The 15,991-nt window shown below is 44.9% G+C and overlaps 2 protein-coding genes across 3 annotated transcripts in view; one reads left to right on the plus strand and one right to left on the minus strand.

Annotated features, from left to right (window-relative positions):
- The window catches only part of PMPCB (peptidase, mitochondrial processing subunit beta), an 18,258-nt gene continuing 2,267 nt past the window's right edge, over nt 1-15,991 (plus strand). The window contains exons 1-13 of one of the 2 annotated variants that reach the window (XM_090041972.1): nt 1-139; nt 2,346-2,486; nt 2,903-2,989; nt 3,414-3,543; nt 7,144-7,342; nt 8,438-8,517; nt 9,893-10,002; nt 10,608-10,751; nt 11,321-11,481; nt 12,932-13,017; nt 13,102-13,190; nt 13,402-13,477; nt 13,566-13,941. In XM_090041972.1, the coding sequence (XP_089898098.1) occupies nt 44-139; nt 2,346-2,486; nt 2,903-2,989; nt 3,414-3,543; nt 7,144-7,342; nt 8,438-8,517; nt 9,893-10,002; nt 10,608-10,751; nt 11,321-11,481; nt 12,932-13,017; nt 13,102-13,190; nt 13,402-13,477; nt 13,566-13,630 (1,464 nt within the window). In that variant the 5' untranslated portion in view covers nt 1-43 and the 3' untranslated portion in view covers nt 13,631-13,941. Of the gene's footprint in view, nt 140-2,345; nt 2,487-2,902; nt 2,990-3,413; nt 3,544-7,143; nt 7,343-8,437; nt 8,518-9,892; nt 10,003-10,607; nt 10,752-11,320; nt 11,482-12,931; nt 13,018-13,101; nt 13,191-13,401; nt 13,478-13,565; nt 13,942-15,991 lie in introns of those variants that run through there. The other variant, XM_090041971.1, reaches the window with a different exon arrangement.
- Nucleotides 13,919-15,991, minus strand: part of DNAJC2 (DnaJ heat shock protein family (Hsp40) member C2) — a 22,381-nt gene continuing 20,308 nt past the window's right edge. The window contains exon 17 of the mRNA XM_090041970.1: nt 13,919-14,062. Coding sequence (XP_089898096.1) covers nt 13,988-14,062 — 75 coding nt within the window. The 3' untranslated portion in view covers nt 13,919-13,987. The remainder of the gene's footprint in view (nt 14,063-15,991) is intronic.

A 15,991-nucleotide genomic window follows, 5' to 3' on the forward strand; every position in this document is an offset into this window, starting at 1 on the left:
TGACATCACTACCGGAAGCCCTGCCCCCGCTCTCTGCATCAACATGGCGGCGGCGAGTGCGGGTCGTTTGGTGGCTCGACGGCTCTTTGGGGCTTGGTCTCGTCGCCTTGTTTTTCGGGGCTCGGCCTGTAGGAACCGGGTGAGTGACGGGCGCGCGATGCCGAGTCGCGGGGGTGGGTCTGGCAAGGACTGCCCTGGCTCCGAGCGCCTGACCGGCTTGTAACGGGCTCGCGGAGCACGCTGGGATCTGTAGTGTAAGTGCTGCTGCGGCCGCGCTGTATGCTGGGGCCTGTAGTTTAAACGCAGCCATTGTCGGGGGGGGGCGCGCTGCATGTTGGGAGTTGTAGTCACCACACAGCCAGCGTGCTTAGGGCCGCGCTGCAACGCTGGGATCGCTAGTCCGTGCAGCTAGCAGGCGTGGGGCCGCGCTGCATGCTGGGATCTGGGCGGGTGGTTTGGCCCTGTGGTCCTGGGGGAGCTGCTGAGGTTCTTCCTTTCATCTAAAAGAGGTCTGGCAGAGGGGCCGCGTCCCCGTGGTTGCACACCGTAGTGCACTCCCAAGGCGTCAGACACTGGTGGGAGCGCTATGTTGACCACGAGAGGATTTAAAAGTACATCTCTCGCCTCGGTTATTTGGGGTTTGAGGAACTCTGAGCATCTTCTGAAACCATCTGATCTTGCAAAAAAGAACTTAGAATTCGCTAGGCCAGAAGGAGTATGTCGGGGAATGATGCTAGCTTGGTGGTTACATCACGCACCTGGGAAGGGGAAGGCCTGAGTTTTGGGGACTGTTTATGTATTTTATACATAAAATAGCCCCTGGGCTAGCCTATAGCTAGCGTGACCACATGTTCTGGATTGGCTGGGGCAGTCCCAGATTTCAGGGGCTGTCTCAGTGTCCTGGCTGTTAGACAAAATTGGAGCAAAAGTCCTGGATTGGTGGGAATCCATCTGCACATGCAGCTCTTGAGTTAGGAGCCAGGCACATAGGAGCGTGTTTGTGCGAATCCAGGACTTTTGCTTCAGTTTTCTTTGGGGAGCCCAGCTAATGAGCTGCTCCCTGGTCCAGACTGTGCTGGGTTGCAAGTGGAGTCGCTTGACGGAGTGGGGGGAGGGGTGTTCAGGGGCAGCCGTGGAGTTGTGGGGGGCGTACACACATGTCCACTGGCACCCCTCCTCCCTGGATTTCCTTACCCTGTCTTGGACTTCCCTCAAGTTATTATGGTCACCCTACCTGTAGCCTGTTAGAGCACACAACTAGGAGGAGGGAGATGTAGGTGTGAACCTCTCAATTTGAGGAAGACATTACACTTGGTGTTGGAAATTCTTAGGCGATTGCTATCATGTGTACACTGTTGTATTAAAAAAAGAAACAGCACCTTGTTGTCCTCCTCCTTGCTGAATGAGAGAGACCACTGCCACTGTGTGTGTCCTGTAGAGCTCAGTTCAGTAGGGCTATAATAGGTAGGCTCTGGCTCTGAACATGCCTACAGGCTTGAGCCACTGAGCAGTGATAGATGGTGAGCATCTTGTGCATGCTAAAAACTGTCTCCCTCTTGACAGGTCCAAGTGTAAAATGTAAGGGGGGTAAGGAACTTTACTGTTCCTTCCCCATCAATCTCTAGTTCCAGGTCTAACTGAGACCTCTTTTTTGACCCCTAAAAATAAAGTTTATTTGGACTCTGGAATTTTCCTGCCTGCAAAGTAACTTTACCAAATCAGAAACAGGGAAATAAAGACAAAAAGCTTATTGTAAGCATAAGAGATTAAAGTGCCTTTGGAAAAAGGCTAGCACACAAGACTCTCCCCACGGAAAACCAGATTAAAAGCCTTGAAAGGAAAAATTAACTAGGGGATAGAGTAGCTATTGGTCTACTTACAAAGATTAGTGCAAGTCAGTAGGATGTCAGAGACATCATGGGTGTGTCTGGGGTTAGGTGAGTTTTGGAGTAGTCCACTCCTGAACACAGGTACCAAAATTCCACTTCAGCCCTACTTTGGGCATCCACATCCTTTTGTAGGTATGGGCTTAAGCAGCTTGCCAAGTTCATGGAGGATGTCTGTGGCCGAACTAGTACTTGAACAAGGGTCTCTAACCACTGATCTCACATTCTCTCCTGATGGCTTTGTTAAAAAGGAAGCTGTCTGGAGTCTGATTTCAGTCCTCTTCACACCCTCAGCATGAGCACATAGTTGGGGCATCTCTGCTGTGTAGATTAGTGATCACCAAGTTGGTACTAATTTTAAACCAGTAAGTACCTCATGCCTTCAGGTTCAGGCAAACATTTCTGAGAAGCAGCAGAGGATAATACTTGTAGTTTGTAACTAATGGCTTTTCTTTACAGCCCATACACCTTGGGGTGAGCAGATTCAGAGCAACTCAAGCAGCAACACAAGTAGTCTTAAATGTTCCTGAGACTAAGGTATCTTCTCTGGAAAATGGCCTGAGAGTAGCTTCTGAAGATTCTGGCCTTTCAACATGCACAGTAGGTAACTGTTGTGAGTGAAATAATGTTTGTTGGTTTGTTTGTTTGTTTTCCTAATCATGAGCATCTATTTTAAATAGAGCTTGCTGTTTTCATTAGAAGCAATAAGCACAAGGAGTAGCAATAACTTGTTAATAACAAACATGTTTCAATGAGCAGTAGGGCCAGCATTTTCAGAAGTGGCTAGTCATTTTTGGGTGCTCAATGTCAGGTGCCTTTAAGGGCTCTGAATTTCAAACATTAGATGTTCAGCATCTGAATATTTGGCTCTATTAAGCAAAAATGATCGCCCACAATCACTAGTGCCTTTTGAAAATTCACTTAGTCTTTTGTCCCAAGTTTTAGCTAATGAAAAATCAAGCAGGAACTTCACAGCTGTGTTTTATTAATGAGATTAATCTTTTGTTTTTAATGAGGTTGGACTTTGGATTGATGCTGGGAGCAGATATGAAAATGAAAAGAACAATGGAACAGCTCACTTTTTGGAGCATATGGCTTTCAAGGCAAGCATACTTTTTTCTTTTCTTTAAGAATAGTGCTGGGAACTTTTTTTAGTCTTTGAATTTTCAAAATCACAAGTCAAAGCAAACCTTGTAAATATGTCCAAATTAATCGGAGGCTGAAATTCAAGCCTCAGTTGATCCATCCTGGCTAATTCCTGACATTGGTATTCTTACATCCTACTGACTTGCACTAATCTTTGTAGTGGACAAATAGCTCCTCTGTCCCCTAGTTAATTTTTCCTTTCAAGTCTTTTAATGTGGTTTTCTGCGGTGAGAGCCTTGTGTGCTAGCCTGTTTCCAAAGGCGCTTTAATCTCTTATGCTGACAATAAGCTTTTTGTCTTTGTTTCCCTGTTCCTCATTTGGCAAAGTTACTTTGCAGGCAGGAAAATTCCAGAGTCTAAATAAACTTTCTTTATTTCCAGGGATCAAAAAAGAGGTCTCAGTTAGACTTGGAACTAGAGATTGAAAACATGGGAGCTCATCTAAATGCCTACACATCCAGGGAACAAACTGTGTATTATGCAAAGGCTTTCTCAAAGGACTTGCCAAGAGGTAACGGCTTCTGTTCTGTCAAACTTCTGAAGGGAAATCCTTGAAAGAGTAACAGTCTGGAGGAGGAGAGTGGCAAAGAACAAAGTTCACTGATGAACCCATTGTTACTGTGGCTAACTTAGTCCATTTGCCTGTAAATACACTGCAAAAAAGACATTCCTCAAACTACAATGCCTTTTTCTCCTGTGAAAAAAGAAAGAACTTCTTTATTTTCTCTAAATATTTGTTCTATGGGTACACCGATAAAGATTTTTTTTTAGGGGTGCACCGATAGAGATTTTGGGGGCCGATACTGATAGCTGATATTTAAGGAAGCATATCGGCTGATACCGACCTGATACAACTGCCTCCAAGCAGTAAGTCTGTTGTGATGGGAAGGAAGGGCAGATCAACATTCCCTCAGGGAGAGAACGAGCAGGGACAGGTGCTGCTCAGGGGGCAGGGGCACGAGACAGAGACATGACTCATGGTGGGAGGCAGCTCCTGCTGCTGCTTGCACCCCGGAAGGGCAGGGGGGCACGTGTCCCTCGGATCTGTACTCGGAGTAAGCACTGGTAGGACTCAAAGAGGTCTGTAGCCACCCCAGATTTTGTTGCTGCTCTGCTTCCAGCCCTGTGCCACCAGGTGCAGCCCGGCTCCACGTCCCTCCTTCACCCGCATGCTGAGAAGAGCTGAGACTCTGTTGGGAGGCTGGTGACAGTGGTGCTGGGAGTAGAGCTGTGGTGAAATTTGGGGCAGCTGCAGCTCCCTAACAGTGCCTGCTCTTAGCCCACCCCTGCCGGGAAGAGCCCTGTGCAGTGTTTGAAGAGCCGGGGTGCGGGCACCCTAAATTTCACTGCAGCATCACTACCAGATCCACTGCTGCTAGCTGTCCAGCACAGTCTTGGCTCTTCCCAGTGCATGGGTGGAGGCGGGACACGGAGCCAGGCTGCACCTGGCAGCACAGCTGGGAGTGGAGTGGTAGTGAAATTTGGGGTGGCTGCAACCCCCTTCCAGTGCCGCTAATGCCCACTCCAAGCCCAGCCTCGTGAAGAAGAGTCACGTAGTGCCGGCTCCAGCCCCCCAACCCTGTGCACATCTAGGGGGCAAATGCCCCCCGACCTCCTGGGGTCCAAGCAGTGGCGGGAGCTGACTTCCCCCCCCACCCCCAGCCATGCCTCCATCCTATGCCCCCACCCCCCTAAGCAGTGCCTGCCCCCTCCCTCCCTCACAATGGGGGCATTGATCTGCCATGCTTTCCCCCCCCACACACCCTTCTGACTTATCAGCTGGAGGCAGCTCTGCTTTGTGTTGTGGCTGTGCTCAGCACAGGCATTTTTTTGCCCCCATCACATATTTTCTTTATATTGGTACTGATCCTATATTGGGATCAATGTATCAGTGCCTTTCTAATTTTTTTGACTGATACTGGTGGCCAACTATTAACCAGCCATATTGACCAATATCAATCTGATTGTCGAAATGCAGCCCAGCAACTTGGAAAGCAGCATCTGGCCAGTAAGTTTGTGGGGGAGGGAGGCGGTATGGGAGGGGGACAGATCAAGGCCCTCATGGTGAGGGAGGGGTGGAGGCTGGGACATCCTGCCTTTGCAGGATAAATCTGGGGGGCGCATGGCTCCCATGCCTTCCTGGGGGTGCATGCAGTGGTGGGAGCTACCCACTCCTTTGCCTCCCCAGATGAGCAGCCTGCGGCGCTGCACCCTGCTCCACCCTGGCTGGGCACTGCCTCCCCTGCTCCAGCCCTACTTCTTCCCTCACCATGGGGGAGGGCCTCAATCTGCCCCCTCCCCTACATGTTTTCCCCTTCACAGACTTACCCACCAGATGCTGCTCTCCACGCTGCTGGGCTGCACTCCTGACTGTGGGCATGCTGGAGCTATGCGCATGTACATGGCATTATTGGTAACATTATTGGCAATTGGCTTTTGTAGCAAATAATATCAATTTTCCTTTTATCAGTGCCAATACAAGCTAGACCGATGTATTGGTGCTTCTCTAACTTGTTTCTTTTTTTATAGTCTTGGCTTTTACCTTAACTCAAGTGTGGACAATTTTTTTGGGTGGAGGGCCGCTTAACAGGGCTTGGTGAGCTTTCGAGGTCTGCATGGGTAGCCCCACCTCCTGGCTGACATCTTGGGACTGGAAGTCCCTGACCTTTGTCACCGGAAGTCCCGCCCCTTGCTCCCCAGAAATACTCCTTTTGGCAGTGGGGGTTACCATCTTAGAATCAGAAAAAACCCCAATCAAGCACCAGAAGTCAAACACCTACTGTAACATTTTAATTTTATTACAAAAAATATTTTTGTCATGATTTGTATTTGTGTAGTGTATATAGGGGTGATTGCATAATAACTCAAAAATGAATTCTTAGTCTTGTATATTGTGTGGGGCAGTGTGTGGCTTGGGGTGTGTTTATGGTGGTGTGTGTATGTGGGGGGGTTTGTGACAGGGTGTGGCTATGTGTATGGGGGGCATAGGGTATGTTGGGAGGCTGCGTGGGTGTGGGGACCCCTGCGCACACACTCCTCATGGCTCAGCAGCGGGCAGGGGCACTTGGAGCACTCGTGCCTGGTGCAGGTGCCCAGCCGTGTGCATCAAGGAACGCAGCCCCCATTGTGCTGTCTCTGTCACTGGTGCTCCCCACTGTGCACGCACAGCCCTCACTTGCAAGGGGCGGGAAAGGCAGCCAGCTCCAGCATGTGGGGCTTCCCTCCCATGCCACGTGAGTGCGGGGGCGGCGTGTGCGGTTGGGAGTGCTGGCAACAGAGATGGCCTGGTGGCGCTTCTTGCAATGTGCAACTCTGGCCAGACCCACATGCCACAGCATGAGCACCCCCACCTGCTGCTGCCTGCTGGGGCTGCACATCATGGGGGGAGTGTGTGGGAGGTCTGCACACCCCTCTACCCTCCCTAATATCCACACACTGCCCACTCGAGCTCTGCGCTGCCGCCACCCCTCTGGGCACAGGTTCTGCGCTGCTGCCAGCCCCAGTGCCACGCTCCCGTTCAGCTCCATCCACACTGCAGCTCCATCCCCACTCCCACTGCTTCCTAACTGCTGCCCAGAGTGATCAGGATGCTGGGTGAACCAAGTAGGTCCCTGGAAGCTGCTGCAGTCCTGCCTAGAAGTTGCCTTTTGGCTGAGCTGGGCCTTGCCCTTCCACCCACAAGGATGGGAGTGTGGGCAGAAGGGCTGGGCAGGGTACAGTTCATTGGTGGGTGCCGTGGGCCAGATGAAAGTGCCTGGTGGGCTGGATCTGGCCTGCAGGACATATTTTGCCTGCCGCTGCCTCAGCTTACATTGCTCATTTTGCCCATGTTGACAATCTCTTGATATGACAAGCAATAGGAGCCCTTCAAAGTCACCAAAGTTTTCATAAAGCAAATATTACAGAATAAACTTGCACAGTGTAAACATGGAAACTGACTTTCCATTTTCTTTTAGACCTTTCTTCCCATCAAAATGTAAGCAATAAATTTGTCCTTCCTGTGCCAACAGTTCTGTCCATTTTTTAAAAGTTTTAAGCTGCTTATTCGGTAGCCAGCAGTAGCAATCTTCCATGCTATTCTCTCTTTTTTTCCCCTCTTGTTTTCAAATAGCTGTGGAGATTCTTGCTGACATCATACAGAACAGTACATTGGGGGAAGCAGAAATTGAACGGGAGCGAGGAGTTATTCTTCGAGAGATGCAGGAAGTTGAAACTAATTTGCAGGAAGTTGTCTTTGATTATCTTCATGCTACAGCCTATCAGAACACAGCATTAGGACGAACAATCTTAGGACCTACTGAAAATATCAAGTATGTCCAACTTTCATTACCCCTTTGCTTCAGTTGCATGAATATCTTCCTGAATTTGCATACGAGTGGAACTTCAGAGTACAACTCAAAAGAGAAGTGTAAGGGGAGGGGGTTAAATTTAATTGAAAGCACAATCTCCCCAGAACGCCTTAAGCTTCAGTTAGCTGGGCTATCAGAGGGAAGGGGAGTTTACCAAGTGCAATTCATTTCTTCATTGTCTGCCTCCTTTCTTTTATATGTTACCCCTGGCGCTATCACAGAATCAGAAATAGTCCTTCCAATGAGGCGCTCAGTAATGTGCAATATAAACAAGGTTACATCACACCCCTAATTCAGATCTTCTTTACCACTGTGAACAAAGAAACAGTTCAGTCAGAGGAGTCAAGTTCATGTAAAAGAAATGCTAGGAGATCATAAATGGACCCTGTCTCCAGTTGAACACTGACCTCAGTGAGAACAGGAGTAGGCCCAGGGTTTTTGTGGGGAGGAAGAAAGCGCTTATGGGAGGGGATGGGGGTGAACTCCAGTTTGTTAGTAGTCCACCTCTACATTGCTAGACTGTTGCTTCCCCGGTGGGCTGCCTCCCTGGAGAGAATTTGGAAATACCAGTGCTGTGCTGTTTATTGGGCAAGGAGACTGCAAATAAGTACTGCAGTTACCAGCCTCTTCCCGGCATGGAAGACCAGCTCCCTAGTATCACCAGAGACTGTTGTAGTGTTATACTGGTCTACCAGGGTAGCCTCTGTTTTTTCACTCTGATTTAATGAGCAATTCTGTCTGTGAGCCTGAACACTGGAGCCATTGCTTCTGTTTTTCTGTACCACTTAAAATAGAAAATAAGGGTTGGAAGGGACCTCGAGATCATCTAGTCCAACACCCTGCTCAAAGCAGGACTATCCCCAAGTAGATCATTCCAGCCAGGGCTTTGTTGAGCTGAGCCTTACAAACCTCTAAGGATGGAGATTCCACCACCTCTCTAGGAAACTCTTTTAGTACTCCACCACCTACCTAATAAGAGAGGTATTTTTTCTTAATAGCCAACCTAAACTTCCCTTGCTGTAACTTGTGACTATTGCTCCTTGTTCTGTCTTGCAGATCTATAAACCGTAATGACTTGGTGGAGTACATAACAACCCATTATAAAGGCCCCAGAATGGTGCTGGCTGCTGCTGGAGGTCTGTATGAGATGTGCACTGTGGCTAGCTTGGAAATAAACTCAAAACTGTTCTTGAACCTTTTGGAACAGAATGCAGATAAGGCACAGAAACTGGGTATATATTCCCTATTCAGTAGATGGTTAGCCTACAAAGTCATGAGCTTTTTATCGCGGACCTTTTCCCCCAAAATCAGTGGGATCCATCTCAGGACTCCCCAAGAAGAAGCCTTGTCCAGTTCCTCTTCTCCTGAGAGGATCCTTGAAGCCAGTCCCAACGTGGCTTCACAAGGGACAAGTTTCTGGCTTTGAGACCACCTGCCTCTTTTTTGCCCGTGGTTTTCCCAGTGATCTGTAGCACCCCCACCTCAAAGAACTCCTTTTTCATCAGCTTTTGGTAAGGGGTATGTGTTTTATTTTTCAAAAGAGGTGGTAAAAATGCCCATGTTCCAGATACCACAGCGGACTGCTTGGCTCCAGACAAACACTGCTGTAGTTTTCTTGGTCTTCATTCAGACTCCTGTTTACTCTTCACTCTGTCCTTACTGGGACTACCCTTTTTCTCTAACTCTGTCATCCCTGAGACATGTTTTTTTCACCCTGGCATTCTCTGAGTGTCACCCTTTCTTTTCAGGGCTAGTCACACTTGGAACAAGAGTTACTAAACTAAACTATAGGATTAACACCCAATAAAACAAAACACAGAGTTATAGGGAACCAATCAGAGTAGTCTCTGCAGCCTGCTATCAAGCCCAGGCTGCCATTTGCCACTGGGGTGAAGAGTATATACGTGTCCTTCTTATAAAACTATTTGCATCAATACCTGCTCATGCTGAGCATCCCAAAGTGTTCCCCTCAAGAACTGCAGGCTAGAATTTATCCCACTTAGCCTTATTTATCATGCTTCTATGGTGGTGTTTTATGTGCCATCATCCTCCTCATCTATTTGAACTTTCCCCTAGTAATTTTCTAGGGAAATCCTTAAATCTATATTTGGGAGAGATGTGGGAGAGTTGGGTGCTTCTTGGTGTACAGTAAGAACAGCTGAGCAGGTGATGAAGGGATTAGGAGTTCAAAGAGGGATAAGGAGAATGGTAAAACTGAGCAGAGCTGAAAATGGGCTGAGGTGATGTGTGGCCTTGAGGTTAAGAGCATGTAGCCTTGGTGTAATATCAGGAAGGAAGCAGTTGAAGGAGATTGAGGAGAAAGGTGATAAGGATAATGGGAAGGAGTTGGGAGGAAGAAAAATCCAGAATGTGCAGCATTCAGTATGTGAGACCCTGGGGTTATGATGAATCATTGGCATCTTGGTTGAAGCCTTTTAATTATAGCACAGTTAAATGATCTGTTCAGAGGCATCTTTTTAAAACCAGTGTGTGTGCAATTCCTTTGTTCAGGAGTCTCTCATAAGGACTTGCTTGACTTAGCAAAGGATCATTTTGGTAATTTACCATCTACTGAGGAAGGAGTGCCAGCCTTGCCCCCCTGCAGATTCACAGGTAGTGAGGTAAGCCATGAGTTTGCTTCTTTAGGTTAATTGCATCCCCAAACAACTGACACTGCAGCATTATTATATGCTGTCTGGTCACAGCCCAGCTTTCACAACAGCTGAATATGACTTGCTCCCATTGAAGTTAATGGGAACTCTTTGCGTTCTCATCACCTTTTGGAGGTCGAGGTGTTTGCTCTCCATTGGAGGGGAGGGTGTTTAAAGGTTACAGGAAATTAAGGAACTTAAAACACCTGGGTTGTGCTCCCTGTTCTGTCTGGATCCTGAGAATTTACATAATCCTTCTGTGGGTTTTTTTTTTATCTACTTGTTAAACCACTTACAAACAGTAAAGCCCAACAGCATGCATAAACAGAACATTATACAATGCATTGACATCCTTCAGGCAGACAGAAGTCCTAGCTCAAGGTGCTATTGGATAAAGCTGTACCTTCTTTCAGACTGGATGCTATATCTTTGTGCATGCTTTACACTAGAGATTTATTTGAAAATTGCTGCTTCCCTAATCTAACCTGTGTACCATGATGTATCAAGTTATTGGACATGCATTGTGTTACTGTTACTGCAGTAGCTGGTGTCATGTTCTCATGATTCTTCAACAGATTCGTGTAAGAGACGACAAGATGCCTTTGGCATATATTGCGATAGCTGTTCAAGCAGCTGGCTGGACTCACCCAGATACCATTCCCCTGATGGTAGCAAATACCCTGATAGGCAACTGGGATCGTTCTTTCGGAGGAGGCGTGGTGAGTGGATAAGGGTTAATCGTATCTGAGAGATTTAACTTATTTGGGTACTTATCAACATCAGTACAGTTCCCACATCCCAACTGCCATGATGTCAGTGGTTCAGCTGATCATTTTGAGGGGCATATTAACAAATCTGACTTCAGCACAAGATCTGTGAGCACATTCTGGGAAATGGATCCAGATGCATGTGGGGGAAAAACACAGACTGAATCAAACTGACTAGCTCTTATGCAGCCTAGCAACTCTGAGTGGAAACCAGTGGTAAACAAAATGGTTCAAAGCTGTAAGTAATGAAAATCTGCAGGCCCCTGTAGTTCTCTTCCTTGGAGCTTGGTAGGTCCTTGGTTAAATCACTGGCTCCGGTTTAGAGTGTTGCTTGGAAGCATGAGAGACGAGCAGGAGGAACTGGGCTGCCCCGTACAAAAGCTTAACTTGGTCACAGTCTTGTTGCTTGTGGGAGAAGCCACCTGTTTGGTTACACCTGAAATAGCATTAATGAGTCAGTGCAGGTGTTGAGTGTGCGTGGTTGGTTTTTAATCCTAAAATGCATTCTTTTGTTTTAACAGAATTTATCCAGTAAACTTGCCCAGATCACCTGTCATGGCAACTTGTGTCATAGTTTCCAGTCCTTCAACACCTGTTACACTGATACTGGATTGTGGGGGCTCTATATGGTTTGTGAACCATCCACTATTCAGGACATGATGCATTTTGTTCAGAGAGAATGGTAAGACTATAACCACTTCCTTAAAATAGCTTGTTTTACCTTCAGGGATGTCTATTTGAAAGTCACCACCTTCTGAATGGTCTGTCTGCATGGGCTCAGGTTTGTCAGGAAAGAACAAATGGATCAAGTTCCTACCTTTTATAAACTCATCTCTTCCCACAAGGCCAGTATCCTTACTTCATAATGAGTGCATCTACATGAAATGCTAACTGTGCAATAGTCTAACAATACTATACAATAGTATGTTGCAGCACAAACAGTGCCAATACATTATGCAGTTATTAGGCTACTGCACAGTATTGTCACTAAAAGCATATGCCTGCACTACTGCGCAGTAACCATTACTCTGCGTTAATTTAGTACTTGATTATACAAGTACTAATTTTGGTGCACACTAATTACAGCACATTGATGAACATGGAGGCATACCCAGTGAGTTGCATCTTACCCTGCAAGCAGCTGTAGTGAAAGCAACAGGATCACTTGTAAGGTGAAGTAATCCTCAAAGCTGAGTAGCGCAATCTAGCCCAGGATGGCAGTAACTACCCTTTGATTTACAAATTTTAAGCTTTTCGGCAGGAGGAGGGTTACGTGATGCTGAGAGACATGCTAAGAAAGGTCTGTTCCACGTTTAACTCTAAGCAATAGATAATATGCATCTTGACTGCACACAACAATTACATAAAGCTGAGTTTTAGCTTTGTAGAGAATGCCTGTCATTATATGCCTGATGATTAGTTGTCTACACTGTCATTTGCTTGTGCATCTAACCCGGCAAACCAACAACTGTTTATGAAAATATAATTATACAAGCAAGGTGTAATTAAGCAAGAATTTTTCTGAAACTTTAGGCTGTAAATTATACCGATCACTAGCTTGTCAACCTGATGAAAACTTGTGGCATGCTCTAGTTGTTGTCTGTTGCATAGATTCTTCCTAGTGTAGTCTCATGATGTGTGTGGTAAATCACTAAAGTTAAAATCTAAAGTGTGACTTTATTTGCCTGCTTAATGGAATTTGGTGCAAGGGAAAGAGGAGCAGGCTTTTTTCTGCCCAGCTAGTGCTGTGCAGGCCATTGTTTTGGGAACCTTTTAATCTGATATTTTCCTTTGCCTTTCCCATGTGCTTTTTGTATAACACCAGTGGGTACCTGTTCAAATACAACTGTGTTTTGTGGAGCTTAACTTCTAATTGCTCTTGTCATTAGGAAATTGTCCTGAGGTTCAGCCTTAAACGTTTTTATACGTTTTTTTAAATGTTCTTTTAACTTTTTGGCTTCTTTCAGAACCATCAATCTTATATTTCAGGGAAAAGCATATTCTAATTCTCTGCCCTCCATAAGTACACTGTTTCAGGATAAGGGATGATGTTTGCCTCTGCACTGTAGGTGTTCCCCACTTTTAGTAACTGAGTTTAATTTAGAAGAGCACTGACTCAGACTGTCTTTCAGGATACGACTCTGCACAAGCGTTACTGAAAGTGAGGTAGCTCGAGCCAAGAACCTTCTTAAAACAAATATGCTGCTACAGCTAGATGGTAAGGTGTATGCTGTTTGGGGGGGCGTTTTTAAGTTCTAATTCTTTTCTCATGTTGATAATTAGAGGATTTTTCCTGTACTAGGATCCACTCCAATCTGTGAGGACATTGGACGACAGATGTTGTGTTACAATCGAAGAATTCCAATTCCTGAACTTGAAGCAAGAATTGAAGTAAGCGGTAAACCTACGTTTTATTTTCAAAATGAAGTGTATTATTATCTCAGCTTCACTGTAGTGAGATGACATTTGTGTCAGTTTTAGCCTTCTAGAAAGACTAATTTCTTATAGAAGTAGTTCCAGAGCTATAGAGTGCTTGCTTTTAATATGTTTTTTTTAGATAATTTTTATCTCTTTCTTTAAAAACAAACAAACAATCTTTTAGGCTATTGATGCCCAGGTCATACGGGAAATTTGCACAAAGTACATTTACGAGAAGTGCCCTGCCATTGCGGCTGTAGGTAAGCTTGTTTTCCTTCTTAACTTCCTGACCTCTCTAAGCAATGCAATGAATGAATACTATGACTGACTCTTCTTTTTAATTTCTAGGTCCAATTGAACAGCTCCCTGATTATAACAGAATCTGTAGTGGCATGTACTGGCTTCGTGCTTAGGAACATTTTGGTGTAGAAGTTTCCAAAAGCAGTTCTTTAGAGATGGTATCACAAGGCTGGTAAATGGATAAGTTTGGACTGCTTTGGACAAACAAGCCAGAAAGTATAAGGAAACCATTACAATTTCAAGCTTCTAGATGCTACCTTAAAAAATAATTTGGGGTTATTGTTGACTGTTTTGGTTCATGTAATTGGACAAACAAGTCTGACCAGAGGTTAAGAACAGATTTTGGAAAATTATACATGAGTGCCACCACACTTATTCCCTTATAAGGATAATAACCATGGTAAAGAATAAAAAACATACAGTATTTGCATTTTTATTATAAAACAGAAAACAAAGATTGTCAGTAAGAGTCATTTCTTGGCTTTAGTAGCATTCAACACTTGTTCTTGGGCTGCTTTCTTTGCTTTAACCATTTCAACAAGTTCCTGAGGGTAAAAGGAGAAGAAAAAGTTCAATTTGCACATTCTGACAACTAATCTTAAGATAACTTGTTAGAAAAATGTAGGAGAGACTAAATACATTTTTATGCTAAGAATTCAGGGCTATGGATATGTTGCATGTCCAAATTTAAGCTATGACTTAACATTTATTCACATCTGTGATGTTAGCAGGACACAAAATACAATATCTTTGTCCCTTTCTCTAACTTCCTACCTTCACCAGTACTATAACATACATTCTAGTCATCCTTTTAAAAATGTATGTTTATCCTGACCAGGGTGGATGTGATTTAAATCAAATTAATTTACAATCACTGGGTAGGAAGCCTTGATTTTAATAACTTTTCTACAAAGTGCATCTTGTTGTTGATATAATTTTTGTTCAAGGCTATGGAAATTAGGCTTCAGGATAGTCAGCTCACATTCTACACTTCTCTTTACCCTAATGTTGAGAACTTTGGCTATGACAATTTCATCCATTTTGTCACAACTTTGTTCACAAATTGTAATCAGATCTGGCCAGTTCTCAATATATTGCTTAAAACAGTTCACTACTGCATTCCATTGCAAGTCCTGCAGGAGGTTCCTTCTATTTTCTTCAGAGTGGCTGCTGTAAAATGGTTGTTACAGACATATTTTGCAATTTCACCAAAATTCTGCTCAATGTTTCATTTCTGCTGCCCATCCTCCTTCCTTTCTTTTATCTCCATATTCTTCCACCTTGCCAAGATCTATTCCACCCCCAACAATCCTATATTCATTTAACTTCTTGAAACTTTACAGTTTCTCTGGATAAGGGCTTGACTCTGTACACTCACTTATAGAGAGACAATAGGGCTGATAAGTAGGTAATCAGGTCTTATCTCATCTCCATATACTGCTGTTAACATGGATGTTATTTCTGGAGAGACAAATCCATTAGTGAGGACTCAGACTAAACATCACAGAGATGTTTAATGGGATCTTCTAGGCTGAGCTCTGGAGTTACTGTGGGTAAAATGGTTTTCTTTAAACTTTACTGATCTATAGAGAAACTTCTGGGAACCCCCTATGACTGGGTCCCTCCTATAGTCCATGGCCTGTTGTGACCTATTTATAAAACTTTTCTAAAAAGGTTACATGAATATATTGTCTCAAGTAGTATATAATTAGAAACTATAATCCTTATTCTATGATAATATCTTTGAGCTTTAACATAAAACAAATAAATATATAGGTTAAAAGCATCTTAAATTTGATTCACATAATGAAAATCCGTAAAAAGTCAGTGATTTTTTTTTTTTTTTTTAAATATCTACCCTGATCCTGACTGAATGGCAACCTTCCTTCATCTCTGTGAAACAAACACTTTCCTTTTCAGCAGTACTGAATTTTGTAAGGAAGTTTTAAATTTTAACTTCTTGAGCACTTTACACTTGGAGTTTAAACTCCAAGTGTGAGGTGCTCCATCTGGGGGCAAACAACCCTCAACATACATACAGGCTCGGTGGTGACAGCCTGACGTGCACCACAGCCGAAAGGGACATAGGGGTAACGACTGACCAGCGCATGAATATGAGCTGTCAGTGCAAGGCAGTGATCAGCGGCGCAAATAACACAGTGGCATGCATCTACTGATGCACCTCGTATAAAACTAAGGAAGTGATACTCCCACTGCACTCCACACTGGTGAGACGGCAGTTGGAGTACTGTGTCCGGTTCTGGGTGCTGCACTTCAATAAGGATGTGGAAAAACTTGACAGGGTCCAGAAAAGAGCCACCTGTATGATCAGGGACTTGCAAGACAAGCCACATGAGGAAAGGCTGAGGGACCTGGGCCTCTTTAGTCTGAAGAAAAGAAGGCTGGAGAGGGGACTTGATAGCAGCTTACTGCTATATCAGAAGAGTACATCAGGAGTTCGGTGAACAACTGTT

This window comes from Crocodylus siamensis, chromosome 4 (genome assembly GCF_052110815.1).
Source record: "Crocodylus siamensis isolate JL-2025a chromosome 4, ASM5211081v1, whole genome shotgun sequence".
NCBI lineage: Eukaryota > Metazoa > Chordata > Crocodylia > Crocodylidae > Crocodylus > Crocodylus siamensis.